The sequence below is a fragment of the Staurois parvus genome, unplaced genomic scaffold (assembly GCF_062004578.1).
Source record: "Staurois parvus isolate SC_StPar_1 unplaced genomic scaffold, SC_StPar_1.0 ptg000114l, whole genome shotgun sequence".
Taxonomy (NCBI): Eukaryota; Metazoa; Chordata; class Amphibia; order Anura; family Ranidae; genus Staurois; species Staurois parvus.
This window is the reverse complement of record NW_028317910.1, coordinates 2,727,501-2,742,500: the sequence shown is the minus strand read 5'-3', so window position 1 is coordinate 2,742,500 and position 15,000 is coordinate 2,727,501. Positions and strand designations below refer to the sequence as shown.

At 42.9% G+C, this 15,000-nt stretch overlaps 1 protein-coding gene across 2 annotated transcripts in view; it reads left to right on the top strand.

Moving 5' to 3' along the window:
* The window catches only part of ARFGAP3 (ARF GTPase activating protein 3), a 92,699-nt gene that overhangs the window by 58,625 nt on the left and 19,074 nt on the right, over positions 1-15,000 (top strand). For both annotated transcript variants that reach the window (XM_089671733.1, XM_089671732.1), the window contains 3 exons: positions 3,895-4,038; positions 8,358-8,481; positions 12,349-12,439. In XM_089671733.1, coding sequence (XP_089527859.1) covers positions 3,895-4,038; positions 8,358-8,481; positions 12,349-12,439 — 359 coding nt within the window. The remainder of the gene's footprint in view (positions 1-3,894; positions 4,039-8,357; positions 8,482-12,348; positions 12,440-15,000) is intronic.

Below are 15,000 nucleotides of genomic sequence, written 5' to 3'. Positions count from 1 at the left end.
CTACACTGGTTATCAGTGCCCTGATGATCTGTGTACATGTCCCCTCTGAGGGATGCCCTTTTCCCTATTTACATGCAATCAGCTGTGATTGGACACAGCTGATCACATGACCGAGCCGACATCTGCTGTTTCCGTTGATCGGTGATGCGCTGTGTCCGAGGGACACAGCGCATCACCGACTGCTGCGCGCTCCCAGAGCCGCGCATGCGCAGTTAAGAGTGGGAGAATGTCATATGACGTCCTCCCAGAACGAGAGAACCTCCTTGCGCCCGTCATTACCTTATATGGTGGGCGGGAAGCGGTTAAACAACAAATCTGCCATTGTCTAATAACTGGCATAATGCATGTGATGTGCATTATTATTTTCATGTCTAGCCTATCAAAGAATATAAATCCGCCTTTTATTTCTTTATATAAAGATATAATCTAAAGATATAAAATACTGTAACAAATATTCACATATTGCACTATCCCATAATATCTTAGAATGAGATGCTGAATTTCATCAGTAATATCTGCATCCTTTCATATATCAACGTAACTGCTTTTGCTTCTCTTTTGTTTCTTTTTTTTATATAAACTCTTCTAGTTACCACTTTATTTGACTCTAAGGAGGAAATTTACTAAAATTGGTGCACTCAGAAGTGTGTGATGTGTGTGTGTTTTCCGGGTAGGGGGCACGCACAGCAGAGAGATATGAAGCAGCATGACTCCCTAGTAAAACACAACACCGCTACAATGTGAAACACAGCACACTGTTAACCCTTTGGTTGTCCCAGATGTAAACCCCTTCCTGCCCAGTGTCATTAGTACAGTGTCAGTGCTTTTTTTTTATTAGCACTGATCACTGTATTAGTGTCACTGGGGATGTCAGTGGCCGTTCCCACCCAGTGTCAGAATGCCTCCTGCAGTCCCACTAGAAGTTGCTGATCGCCGCCATTACTAGTATAAAAAAAAATACCACCGAAAGAGCTCTAGTTTGTGGGGAAGAAAATGGCATAAATTTAATTTACGTACAGTGTTGCATGACCTGGCAATTGTCAGGTAAATTAGCGTGCACCGTATCGCAAAAAAAATGGCCTGATCAGAAAGGGGGGTAAATCCTCTGGAGGGCAAGTGGTTAAATAACAAACATGTTATATTTACCTGCTCTGTACAATGGTTTTGCACACAGCAGCCCTGATCCTCCTCTTCTCGGGTTCCCTGCCATTTCTCCTGTCTCCTCCCCCCTGCTGAGTTCCCCCAGAGCAAGCGGTTTGCTTTAGGAGCACTCCTGCATGCTCGCTCCCATTCTGCCTGTGTCAGCAAGACACACAGAGCGTGGCTCAGGCCTGCCCCTCTCTTCTTCCTCACTGGCTGTTATTGACAGCAGTGGGAGCCAATGGCTCCCGCTGCTGTGTGTCAGCCAGTGAGGAGGGAGAGACCTGGGAGAGCCACATCGCTGGATCAGGCTTGCGTAAGTATTGGGGTGCTGAGGGGGGAGCTTCTTACTGAAGGTTTTTTCAATCAAGTGCCATGGTTTTATCTATTATTTTAAATATTATTCATTAGCACGGGAGCGCTGCACTATTGTTTGAATATATATATTTACTGAAGGTTTTTTACCTTCATGCAGGAAGCTGCTTTGTGTCAAGGGTTACCAATTTTATATCTATACCTTTTTGCATATCTTTTTGTAAAGCTGTGTTGTCACTGAATTCTCCTCTCTTCTTGATGTTTGCGTATATCATATCCAATGCCCATTTTTCTATATTTTCTCTTTATTTTGTATAAAAAATTATTAAACCAATTGCTGGTCTGCAGGAGATCACAGACCACTTTCTGACAGATACAATAGAGAGTTATAGATATACATATATACACAGCGGGTAAAATACGTATTGAACACGTTACCATTTTTCTAGGTAAATATATTTCTAAAGGTGCTATTGACATGAAATTTTCACCACAAGCCCATGCAATAAATACATACTAAGAAACCAAAACAAATAAGTTCTGTAATCAAGTTATGTATAATAAAATGGAATGACACAGGGAAAAGTATTGAACGCATGAAGAAACGGAGGTGCAAAAAGGCATGGAAAGCCAAGACACCAGCTGAAATCTATCAGTAATTAGAAAGCAATCCTTCCGCTTGTCAGTGCAAATTAATATCAGCTGGTTCAGTCTCAACTGATGGCCTATAAAAAGGTGTCTCATTACAAAGGTGTCACACAAGAAACATCTCATGATGTGTAAAAGCAAAGAGCTCTCTCAAGACCTTCACAACCTTATTGTTGCAAAACATACTGATGTCATTGGTTACAGAAAGATTTCTGAACTTCTTAATGTTCCAATGAGCACTGTTTGGGCCCTAACCCGGAAGTGGAAAGAACATCATTTCACCATAAACCAGCCATGACCAGATTTCAGACAGGGGAGTGAAAAGAAAAGCTGTCCAAGAGCCAAGGACCATTTATGGAGAGCTTCAGAAAGACCTGAAGTTAGCAGGTAAAATTGTTTCAAAGAAAATAAGTAATGCACTCAACCACCATGGCCTGTATGCACGCTCACCACGCAAGACTCCATTGCTGAAGAAAAATCATGTTAAAGCTCGTTTAAAGTTTGCTGCACATCATGTAGACAAGCCTGTGAAATACAGGGAGAATATAGTCTGGTCAGGTGAGAGAAAAATGTAACTCTTTGGATGCCATGATACACACCATGTTTGGAGGTCAAATGGCACTGCACATCACCCTAAAAACACCATACCAACAGTGAAGTTTGGAGGTGGGAACATCATGGATGTGAGGCTGTTTTTTTCAGCATACAGTACTGGCAAACTTCATATCATTGAAGGAAGGATGAATGGAAAAATGTACCAAGACATTATTGATGAAAATCTGCTGCCATCTACCAGGATGATGAAGATGAAACCTGGGTGGACATTTCAGCAAGACAAATTATCTCAAACACAAAGCCAAGGAAACTCTCAATTTGGTTTTCAAAAAAAATAAAGCTGCTAGAATGGCCCGGCCAAACACCTGACTTGAATCCAATAGAAAAATCTATGGAAAGAACCAAAGATCAGAGTTCATAGAAGAGACCAATGGAACCTTTTGAAGACTGTGTGGAAGAATGGGCCAAAATCACATCTGAGCAATGCATGTGACTAGTTTCTCCATACAGGAGGTGTCTTGAAGCTGTCATTATCAACAAAGGATTTTGTACCAAGTATTAAATGAATTTCAGTCAGCATGTTCAATACTTTTTCCCCGTGGCATTCCTTTTTATTACACATAATTTAGTTTCTGAACTTATTTGTTTTGGTTTCTTTGTAAGTATGGATTGCATGGGTTGTTTCCTACATGTGTATATGTGGTGGAAATTTCATGTCAACAGCACCTTTTTAGAAGTATATTTACTGAGGGAAAAGGTAACGTGTTCAATCCTTATTTTACCCGCTGTATATTTATGTATGTGTGTTATTATTGTCTTTATCCTGGTTAATACCTTCAATGTAGGGTAAGCATTTTCTAACATAATCTACTACTGCAGTGAGTTTAAAACCCAAATCCTATAAGGATGCATAAAGCTACTTTTTGTAGGTGTGGTGTGGTTTTTTTGGGTTTTTTTTCTCCCTCCAAGATTCAGATGGTGAGTAGGAATTCTTTTTATTGCTGTCTGTGTACCTACTGGAGAGATTAGCCCTCGCTGTATGTCATTGAAACAGAAAGTGATTGGAAATCTAAACTTTCAGTTATCACAGGAACAGGAGTTGAGGAAAAAATCTCCCAGAGGGGACACCTGGATAACTGAAAGCCAGGAAACCGTTTTTGCTTTAAGTACACTTTAAAAGTACAAATAAACAAGTAGAATCTAAACGTGACCTTGCTCTTTCCTGTTTTTGTCCAGATACCGGGAGGACCCACTGGACCCCATCAGCTCCTCTTTTCTAAGGTGGGATGAGAGATCAGATGATATGTGGAAGAAGGACACTTCCAGCAATGACTTTGATATGACTTTGAGCTCCAAATCCACAACAAGCTATGATGACAGGTATACAAATGTAATTTTATTTCCAGCAGTGGGAGTTGAATGTCTTGAACGTGTAATAAAGAGACAGGAATATATACTTCACAAATGAAAGGTGCTGTGACAAGATGAGGTGTGTGTGTGTACAGTGCATCCAGATAGTATATACAGCATTTAACGTTTGCCACATTTTGTTATGTTACAACTTTATTCCAAAATGGATTAAATTAAATTTTTTTCCCTCAACATTCTACAAACAATACCTCATAATGATAACGTGAAAGAATTTTGTTTTGAAATCTTTGCAATTTAATAAAAATAAACAAAAAAACTACATTTACATAGGTATTCATAGCCTTTGCTCAGTACTTTTGTTGAAGTGCCTTTAGCACCAATTACAGCCTCAAGTTGTTTTGAGTATGATGCTACAAGCTTGGCACACCTATTTGTGGGCAATGTCTCCCATTCTTCTTTGCAGTACCTCTCAAGCTCCATCAGGTTGGATGGGGAGTGTCGGTGCACAGCCATTTTCAGATCTCTCCAGAGATGTTCAATCGGGTTCATGTCTGGGCTCTGGCTGGGCCACTCCAGGACATTCACAGAGTTGGCCAGTAGCCACTCCTTTGTTATGTGGGCTGTGTGCTTAGGGTCGTTGTCCTGTTGAAAGATGAACCGGTTTTCATCAAGGATGTCTCTGTACATTGCTGCATACATCTTTCCTTCAATCCTGACTAGTATCCCAGTTCCTACCACTGAAAAACATCCCCACAGCATGATGCTGCCACCACCATGCTTCACTGTAGGGATGGTATTGGCCAGGTGGTGAGCAGTGCCTGGTTTCCTCCAGACATGACGCTTGGCATTCAGGCCAGAGAGTTCAATCTTTGTTTCATCAGACCAGAGAGTTTTGTTTCTCATGGTCTGAGAGTCCCTCAGGTGCCTTTTGGCAAACTCCAGGCAGGCTGCCATTTGCCTTTTACTGAGGTGTGGCTTCCGTCTAGCCACTCTACCATACAGGCCTGATTGGTGGAGTGCTGCAGAGATGGTTGTTCCTCTGAAAGGTTCTCTTCTCTCCACATAGAAACACTGGAGCTCTTTCAGAGTGACCATCAGGTGCTTGGTTACCTCCCTGGCTAAGGCCCTTCTCCCTTGATCACTCATTTTGGCTGGGCGGCCCGCTCTAGGAAGATTCCTGGTGGTTCCAAACCTCCTTCCATTTACGGATGATAGAGGCCACTGTGCTCATTGGGACCTTCAATGCTGCAATCCTTTTTCTGTACCTTTCCCCAGATCTGTGTCTTGATACAATCCTGTCTCGGTGGTCTACAGACAATTCCTTGGACTTCATGGTTTGGTTTGTGCTCGGACATGCACTGTTAACTGTGGGACCTTATATAGACAGGTTTATGTCTTTCCTAATCATGTCCAATCAGATGAATTTCCCACATGTGGACTCCAAGTTGTGGAAACATCTCAAGGATGATCAGTGGGAACAGGATGCACCAGAGCTCAATTTTAAGTGTCATGGCAAAGGAATACTTATGTACATGTGGGTTTTTTTTTATTTTTAATAAATTGCAAAGATTTGAAAACTAACTTCTTCATGTCATTAATGGGGTATTGTTTGTAGAGTGTTGAGGAACAAAACAAATTTAATCCATTTTGGAATAAGGCTGTAACATAACAAATGTGGCAAATGTTAAGCGCTGTAAATACTTTCTGGATGCACTGTACGTGTTGTGTGTGTTTTTGTTTTTTTTGTTTTTTAATTATTAACCTGTCACTGCTGGCTGTATGCATATATGTGGTGTCAGGGTGGGTGGACCTTAACACTGATTTTGATGCACATACGTGTCCATAAGGAATCACTCGGGAACCACACATGAATAGCTCCCGGTTTACAATCAGGAGCTTCTGATCATGTGACCACTGTGACCGCCATTTACAGCCAGAAAGCTTATCTCTGCCACCCAATGTTAACTCTCCTAAGGCGCTCTGTTGCAGCAGGAGCAAAGTGCTAATAATATAAATATTAAAAACCAGCTTCAGGCTAAACTTTTATTTTAAAAAAAAAAAAAAAATGCTCTGGCTGCTGAAAAAAGAGCAGCTCTGCCTATGATTCTCCATTTAATCCAGTGCTGTCCCCTGCAGTTCCTCTTTATGGCCACAAGATGGCATCACTCCACCCAGAAGACTTTGGAAGTCTGTGAGTGCAGGGTGCCATATTGCTGCCCTGTATTGCCACTGTGCCCTTCAATTCCCCTGCACCTGGTGCTGATGTCTGCAACAGTAAGGTCCACCCTAGCATGGAGAAGAGGTGAAGATGAAGAGGATCTTGGAGGATTATGTAACCAGCCTAAGGGCTCATAAAAAACAAAATCCACAAAAAAAAAATACTGCCAGTGGGTTCCTAAACATAGGGAGCCTGGAGACAGGATTTAAAAGCCTGCTATAAAAAACAAATAATTAATGCATTCATTGCTCACTCTCCGCCAAGACGAGAGATGATGCTGTGTGCGTCAGCTCAAACACACAACCCTGAAGCAAATTACTGCCATGTTCCCCCTTTTTTCCTTCTTCCCTGTACCTGTGCTATCACATGCGTACCCCTTCCTATACGAGGAAGCAGTGTCATACTATCTTAAGCTGGTGGCGGTGTGCAGCGAGAACAGTAAGCTTTTCTACCCACATATTTGGTGAATTACTTACTGAGGAATGGGAGCAGGTTGCGAAGAAGACATTTTTTATTAAAAAAAAAAAACAAACCTCTCAGAATTTTACTACTTGTGATCTGCCTGACTGTTCGTTGTAGCGGAACAGTGTAAATCTAAGGATTACCTATAAAAAGTTTACTTTTGAGGTGCACCACTGAATAAAAAATCAAAAAGTAAAAAACATTTCCTAGATTGTAAGCTCCCAGGATCAGGCCCTCCTAACACTCTTGTATTGAACTGTATTGTTGCTGTATTGTCTCCTGTTATATTGTAAAGCGCTGAGCAAACTGTTGGCGCTATATAAACCCTGTATAATAATAATAGTAATAATAGATGCTGTAATTTTTTGGATACTATCGGATTCATCAACTTGTAGTCTTATACAAGAAAACTAGATGGCGCTGTTTGATACTATTACTATTGCTCAGTTCACAATGTCAGGTGCATGTGTATGTACTCATCTGCAAAACCAGTTGCAATTGACTACAGTTTTCTTTTTTTTTTTTTTTTAAGTGTCTCTTAAAGCCAGAAGGTTGGAATGTTAAATGAAAATAGTTTTGAGGCATGTTCTGTGATTTATATATGTGTGTGTGTCATACTTTTTGCCAGGGGTTGTATATAAATCTCAGGACTAAATGAACAGAAATACAAATACTTTGTTGGGGGAAAAAAAAACATTTGTCTTATATACAGTTGTGTTCAAAATAATAGCAGTGTGTTGAAAAAAGTGAATAAAGCTCAAAATCCTTCAAATAGATTTTATTTCCATACACACAAATGCATTGGGAACACTACACATTCTATTCCAAATCAACACATGAAGAAAAATATATCAGATTTGTGTTGTTCCTCTAAAAAAAAAAAATTGAAAAGTGAATATTAGACTGTTCAAAAACATAGCAGTGTTTGTATTCTTCTTTACAAACTCAAACATTCACTATATAAACTGAAAAATGTTTGAAGATTTTGCTTTCCTTTGAATCACTTAATGAATATTTAGTTGTATAAGCACTGTTTCTGAGAACTGCTCTACATCTGTGTTGCATGGAGTCAACCAACTTCTGGCACCTGTGAACAGGTATTCCAGCCCAGGATGATTGGACTACATTCCACAGTTCTTCTCTATTTCTTGGTTTTGCCAAGACCCATTTTCCTCAGAATTTCAGAGAGAAATGCACTGTAACCAGCATGTACAACATTTGCTGCCTTCCTTCCTTAAATAAGGGCAATAATTGCCACCTGTTTTTCAAAGAATGAATGACCTCACTAATAGAACTCCACACTGCTATTATTTTGAACATGCCCCTTTCAATTAGTGATTCAATTACACAGAATCAGCAGCATGCATGTCATGACTGTTGGGTCTGTTGGATTTCTATTACTCTACTACACCTGCTAGTAAATTATTTGCCATGTAGAAATATCATTTCTACCAAAAACAGTGATTGATCAGGTTAGTGATGTGTGACTGCTATTATTTTGAACACAACTGTATATCTCAGCTGTTTATTTAGCTGTTTGCACTTCAGCGTAATAATCTGACACGTGTGAGAATTAACTGCTTTTTATTTGTGTGGCGTAGCATTGTAAGGTTTTTTTTTTTTTTTGTGTTTTCCCTTTGTCCCTCAGACCCGCCACTCGTCGTAAGCATGACATAGAGCCAACCCCCATGACAGACGATGCTCAGAAGAAGTTTGGAAACGCCAGGGCAATCTCTTCTGACATGTACTTCGGGAAACAAGACAATGCCGATGTGAGTAAGCAGTGTCTTCACCCCCGGGGAAAATTTTATATAAGTTCTATATAAACAGAAATAAGCAGGTTTTGAAATGAATCCATCACAAAACTGTGTAGTTCAAAGGAGAATGCATTCGTCATCTTAAGTGAGAATACCACCAAAACAACCAGCATATACAGAGATACACTATATTGCCAAAAGTATTGGGACACCCCCCAAATCATTGGATTCAGGTGTTCCAATCACCTCCATGGCCACATGTATATAAAATCAAGCACTTAGGCATACAGACTGCTTCTACAAGCATTTTTGAAAGAATGGGTCACTCTCAGGAGCTCAGTGAATTCAAACATGGTACCGTGATAGGTTGCCACCTGCGCAATAAGTCCATCCGTGACATTTCCTTGCTACTAAATATTCCACGGTCAACTGTTAGCTGTATTATAACAAAGTGGAAGCAACTGGGAACAACAGCAACCCAGCCATGAAGTGGTAGTCCATGTAAAATGACAGAGCGGGGTCAGCACATGCTGAAGCACACAGTGTGCAGAAGTCAGCAACTGTCTGCAGAGTCAATCGCTAAAGACCTCCAAACTTCATGTGGCCTTCAGATTAGCACAACAGTAGTGCATAGAGAGCTTCATGGCATATGTTTCCATGGCTGAGCAGCTGCATCAAAGCCTTACATCACCAAGTGCAATGCAATGGCGTCAGATGCAGTGGTGTAAAGCACGCTGTCACTGGACTCTAGAGCAGTGGAGACATTGTTCTCTGGAGTGATGAATCGGGGTTCTCTGTCTAGCAAATACAATGGAAATGTCTGTGTTTGGCAGCTGTCAGGAGAACGGTACTTGCCTGACTGCATTGTGCCAAGCGTAAAGTTTGGTGGAGGGGGATTATGGTTGTCTTTCTGGGATTGCACTTGGCCCCTTAGTTCCAGTGAAGGGAACTCTTAAGGCATCAGCATACCAAGACATTTTGGACAATTTCATGCTCCCAACTTTGTGGGAACAGTTTGGGGACGGCCCCTTCCTGTTCCAACATGACTGCACACCAGTGCACAAAGCAAGGTCCATAAAGACTTGGATGAGCGAGTTTGGGATGGAGGAACTTGACTGGCCTGCAGAGTTCTGATCTCAACCTGACAGAACACTTTTGGGATGAATTAGAGCGGAGACTGTGAGCCAGGCCTTCTCATCTATCATCAGTGCCTGACCTCACAAATGTGCTTCTGGAAGAATGGTCAAACATTCCCATAGACACACTCCTAAACCTTGTGGACGGCCTTCCCAGAAGAATTGAAGCTGTTATATCTGTAATGGGTGGGCCAACTTAATATTGAACCCTATGGACTAAGACTTGGATGCCATTAAAGTTCATGTGCGTGGAAAGGCAGGCGTCCCAATACTTTTGGCAATATAGTGTATAAGCAGCTATAACTGTATGAAAAGCATGGCTTTTTTGGGGGAGGGGAGGATGAAAGTGATGGTAAAGTGTGTGTGTGTGTGTGTGTGTGTGTGTCTCTTCTATGTAATAACTAACCTGTTATACTTACCTGCTCTGTGCAATATAGTAGTTCCTCATTTCCTCTTCTGCAGTCCCCTGATTTTTCTGTATAGACAGCGTTTTTTTTTTTTGTGTAAAACATGGAGAGATGTATTGCACTGGCATGCACTTAAAATATGACAGCAGGGGTAACTAGCTGTATTGAGTAGCCTGCTAGTGGCAGACAGAGCAAAGAGCTACTCTGAAAGCCAAAAAACTTCCATGCCTGGCCACTAGAAGGTACTTTGTAGTATTTGGATCACAGCTGCTTCAAAGTTTACTTCTTTGGTAAGCTGACTTTTCAAAACTGTTTTTATGGTTTTATGGGTCACATGTTCATAGAAATACCACCATGAGCATATTTGTGTTTGTTTTTTTGTGGAAAATGGTAATGGTTTACATACACCTGCTGAACTCATTTACTCATGCTTGCTTTGTCCTTTTAAAGGCATGCCAGAAATTTCATTGCATCAGTCTTATTTCTCTTTTAGATAGACCAAAGAACACGGGTTGCTAGCCCTGCCCTTGATATACTAGGTTAAATTTGCTCAGTAGATGGCCCTGTTGGTCGCCTTCAGCCCAAGATCCCGTTCAAAAACCAAAAGAGCCAAGCAGAAAACTGTCAGACGAACAGCACCTGTATCCAGTCATTCAGCTGCTGTTTGGGTATTTTGAGAGCTGGTGGGGTCCACTGTCAAAATGCAACATCCACAGTGGTTGGATTTGTCAATCCATGTTGTGTAGCTTGGATGGAAGAATCTGACTTTTTTCTTTTTTTTTTTTTTTTCCTCCCTGCAGGCTGAACGGAAAAAAAAGGTATAAATGAGACCTAAATGGGAGGAAAAAAGATAATTCTACTCCCCTTTCCTCTGGTTGGCTGAAGCTGAGGAAACACGAGTATACTATCTCTAATTTGATTCTTTCACTGTTACTTTGTCAGTTCAGAACATAGTGACCATATTGTATAAGGCTCCCTGGAATCCCTGATAACTTTCCTTGTTGGTGCTTTCCTGCCAGCACTTCTCCTGCGGTTTTCTGTCAATATTAGCACTAAAATCCCTTCCGTTGGCTGGTGTCTGCTGCTTAGGAGATATGTTACATTTCTCCCTTGGTCATATGACAGTGATTGGGCTTAGCGATTGGCTGCACTGTTTCAGGGGAGGAGTTAACAAGCTAGTTGAGACTGGAAAAGGAGCTGTGGGGGAGTGCTGACAAGGTGAGTATCAGTAGTCTGGGGAGAGGAAAGGTTCTGCAAAGACATGATCTCTCTGCCCTGAATAGGCAAGGTGACAATGTCCCTTTAACACCAAATCATTCCTAAATCCTCATCATACACAAAGGTTGCACCGATTAAATAAAGTATAAATGATTTTTTTACTGTGACAGGAATAATCCACATACCAAGATACAATAAAGTAATCTTGCTATGTTAACAAAAACTTAAGAACTCATCTATGGTGTTAATCTTACAATACGTTTGTTATAAAACTCACCAGCCAAAGCTCTCACCGAAGCCTTGGTCTTCTATCATCCAGATCATATCTATGCTATAATCTTCTTCCACTTCATAAAGTGTAACAGTGACAATTCTTGTACAAATTCCTTATTGGTTGAATGTGTACCCTATATCAACCAAACTGAGAATCTGGATCAAGAGCTGTTCATTTATGTACTTGGCACCGTAATATACATACAGTAAACCTCAGTCCTTACCCCAAGTCTAAGTTCCCTATCCGCATACATACTCTAACTAGGACCTATTTAGACAGGAGCCAATCTACCAGCATGTCTTTGACCTGTGGGAGGAAACCTGAGTACCCAGAGGAAACCCACACAACTCACAAGAAGAAAATTTTCCACACAGATAGCGTCTTGGACAAGATTCGATACAAGGAACTCCAGTGCTGCAGAGCAGAAGTGCTAACCACTAACCCATTCAGCATGGGTCCTAATACATCAGGCAGTGTTGAGCTGTCCTGAGGCTTATGGTCTGGTGAAGAAACCATTTTGAATTTACTGTATATTACTTTATAGACAAAAATAGACAGAGCGATTCCCAGCTGACACTCCTTTTATTTACAGTAAGTGTGTGTGAGAATTAGACCAGGAAGTTAACAAAATTGACCACCTTCATGTCAAACAAGTACTACGTGCAGAAAAGCAAAAAAATGGTAAATAGTAAACATAAGAAATGCCATTATCACTTGTATATGTTCAGTAAGTGGTTTAGAGCCTGAAATGATGCAAGTGGTTTCCTCTGGTTTGTTTCTTTTAATATATTGATAAATGGGACCCCTTTAAAGTATCAGAGACATTTGACTTATGCTTCTCTTTCAGTATGAGACCAGAGCTCGGCTGGAGAGGCTCTCTGGAAATGCCTCCATCAGTTCCGCTGACTTGTTTGATGAGCAGAAAAAACAGCCTGGTGGTAAGGGGAACTTAATGTCTGCACAAAACATTGCTAGATTTTAAAAGGATAAGTGTAATTCGAGGACTAACTTTATACAGTTCAAATCAAAAGGAGACTAGTAGCGCAATTTAGTAATGATACGTTTTATTTAAAAAATATATTTATACAGCCTAATCAACAAAAACCATTGATACAACCATTTTAGGAAACCCCCACCTTTTTCAAGTTTAGTTGAACTATGAACTATGAGAGGGTAGGGATGGCCAAAACTTTAGTTCCTATGGTTTATGTTAATTGTGTTTTGTATGAGGATATTTCTGGATCAAGCCCTCACTGCCCTCTGTAGTTGCAGGTACTGTTCATCCTTGCACAGAAGAACCACTGTGCTCCTCCTCCCAGCAGCTCTGTTCCCCCACAGGATAATGTCATAATATGCTAGTCTGACAGGGATTCCATCTTCACCTGGTCATGGGTTCCAGCCATTTGAATGCCCAAGCCGTGATGACGTCACTGCTGTGCACTTGCGGGAGTCACAGCCGCAGCACGGCTCTCTCAATGGACTGCATGCCGTCTCTTGAGAGCTTGGTGCCTATGCGCCTGTGAGGTACACGTTTATGAGATAATTACTGTACTTATACTTATAGGCTTACCTGTATGTACAAAACAACAAAGGGAGTTTACTCCCACTTTACATAGGTCAGGAAGTGTGTTAACAAACCTCCTAGAAGACCATGTAATGTTGGCAAAAACTATAAAGAAAATGTATAAATCCTCCACATTCCAACACTCCACTTAGCTGATGTATATCACAAAATGTTATTAAATTCAATCCCATAAAATAAACGACAGACAGTATAAAATCACCAAAAATAATGCACTCCTCTCGAACTTCTCCCACATAGAGTAATTCATTCTCGCGCGCGCTCTTTTTCTCGCGCGCGCTCTTTTTCTCGCGCGCGCTCTTTTTCTCGCGCGCGCTCTTTTTCTCGCGCGCGCTCTTTTTCTCGCGCCCGCTCTTTTTCCCGCGCCCGCTCTTTTTCCCGCGCCCGCTCTTTTTCCCGCGCCCGCTCTTTTTCCCGCGCCCGCTCTTTTTCCCGCGCCCTCTCTTTTTCCCGCGCCCTCTCTTTTTCCCGCGCCCTCTCTTTTTCCCGCGCCCTCTCTTTTTCCCGCGCCCTCTCTCTCTCTCGCGCCCTCTCTCTCTCTCGCCCTCTCTCTCTCTCTCTCTCTCTCTCTCTCTCTCTCTCTCTCTTTCCCGCGCCCTCCTCTCTCTCTCTCTCTCTTTTTCTCGCGCCCCTCTCTCTCTTTTTCTCGCGCCCCTCTCTCTCTTTTTCTCGCGCCCTCTCTCTCTCTCTCTTTTTCTCGCGCCCTCTCTCTCTCTCTCTTTTTCTCGCGCCCTCTCTCTCTCTCTTTTTCTCGCGCCCTCTCTCTCTCTCTCTTTTTCTCGCGCCCTCTCTCTCTCTCTCTCTCTCTCTCTCTCTCTTTTTCTCGCGCCCCCCCTCTCTCTCTCTTTTTCTCGCGCCCTCTCTCTCTCTCTTTTTCTCGCGCCCTCTCTCTCTCTTTTTCTCGCGCCCTCTCTCTCTCTCTTTTTCTAGCGCGCTCTCTCTCTCTTTCTCGCGCCCTCTCGCACCCCCCCTCTCTCTCTTTTTCTCGCGCCCCCTCTTTCTCGCGCCCCCCTCTCTCTCTTTTTCTCGCGCCCCCTCTCTCTCTTTTTCTCGCGCCCCCTCTCTCTTTTTCTCGCGCCCTCTCTCTCTCTCTTTCTCGCGCCCTCTCTTTCTCGCGCCCTCTCTTTCTCGCGCCCTCTCTTTCTCGCGCCCTCTCTTTCTCGCGCCCGATCTTTTTCCCGCGATCTTTTCCCTGCGCCCTCTCTCTCTCTTTTTCTCGCGCCCTCTTTCTTTTTCCCGCGCCCTCTCTCTCTCTCTTTTTCCCGCGCCCTCTCTCTCTCTCTTTTTCCCGCGCCCTCTCTCTCTCTCTTTTTCCCGCGCCCTCTCTCTCTCTCTTTTTCCCGCGCCCTCTCTCTCTCTCTTTTTCCCGCGCCCTCTCTCTCTCTTTTTCCCGCGCCTCTCTCTCTCTTTTTCTCGTGCGCTCTCTCTCTCTCTTTTTCTCGCGCCCCCCCCTCTCTCTCTCTTTTTCTCGCGCTCTCTCTCTCTCTCGCCCTCTCTCTTTTTCTCGCGCCCTCTCTCTCTCTCTCTCGCCCTCTCTCTTTTTCTCGCGCCCTCTCTCTCTCTCGCCCTCTCTTTTTCTCGCGCCCTCTCTCTCTCTCGCCCTCTCTCTTTTTCTCGCGCCCCCTCTCTCTCTCTTTTTCTCGCGCCCCCCCTCTCTCTCTCTTTTTCTCGCGCCCCCCCTCTCTCTTTTTCTCGCGCCCCCCCTCTCTCTTTTTCTCGCGCCCCCTCTCTCTTTTTCTCGCGCCCCCTCTCTCTTTTTCTCGCGCCCCCTCTCTCTCTTTTTCTCTCGCCCCCTCTCTCTCTCTTTTTCTCGCGCCCCTCCTCTCTCTTTTTCTCGCGCCCTCTCTCTCTCTTTTTCTCGCGCCCTCTGTTTCTCGCGCCCTCTCTCTCTCGCGCCCTCTCTCTCTCGCGCCCTCT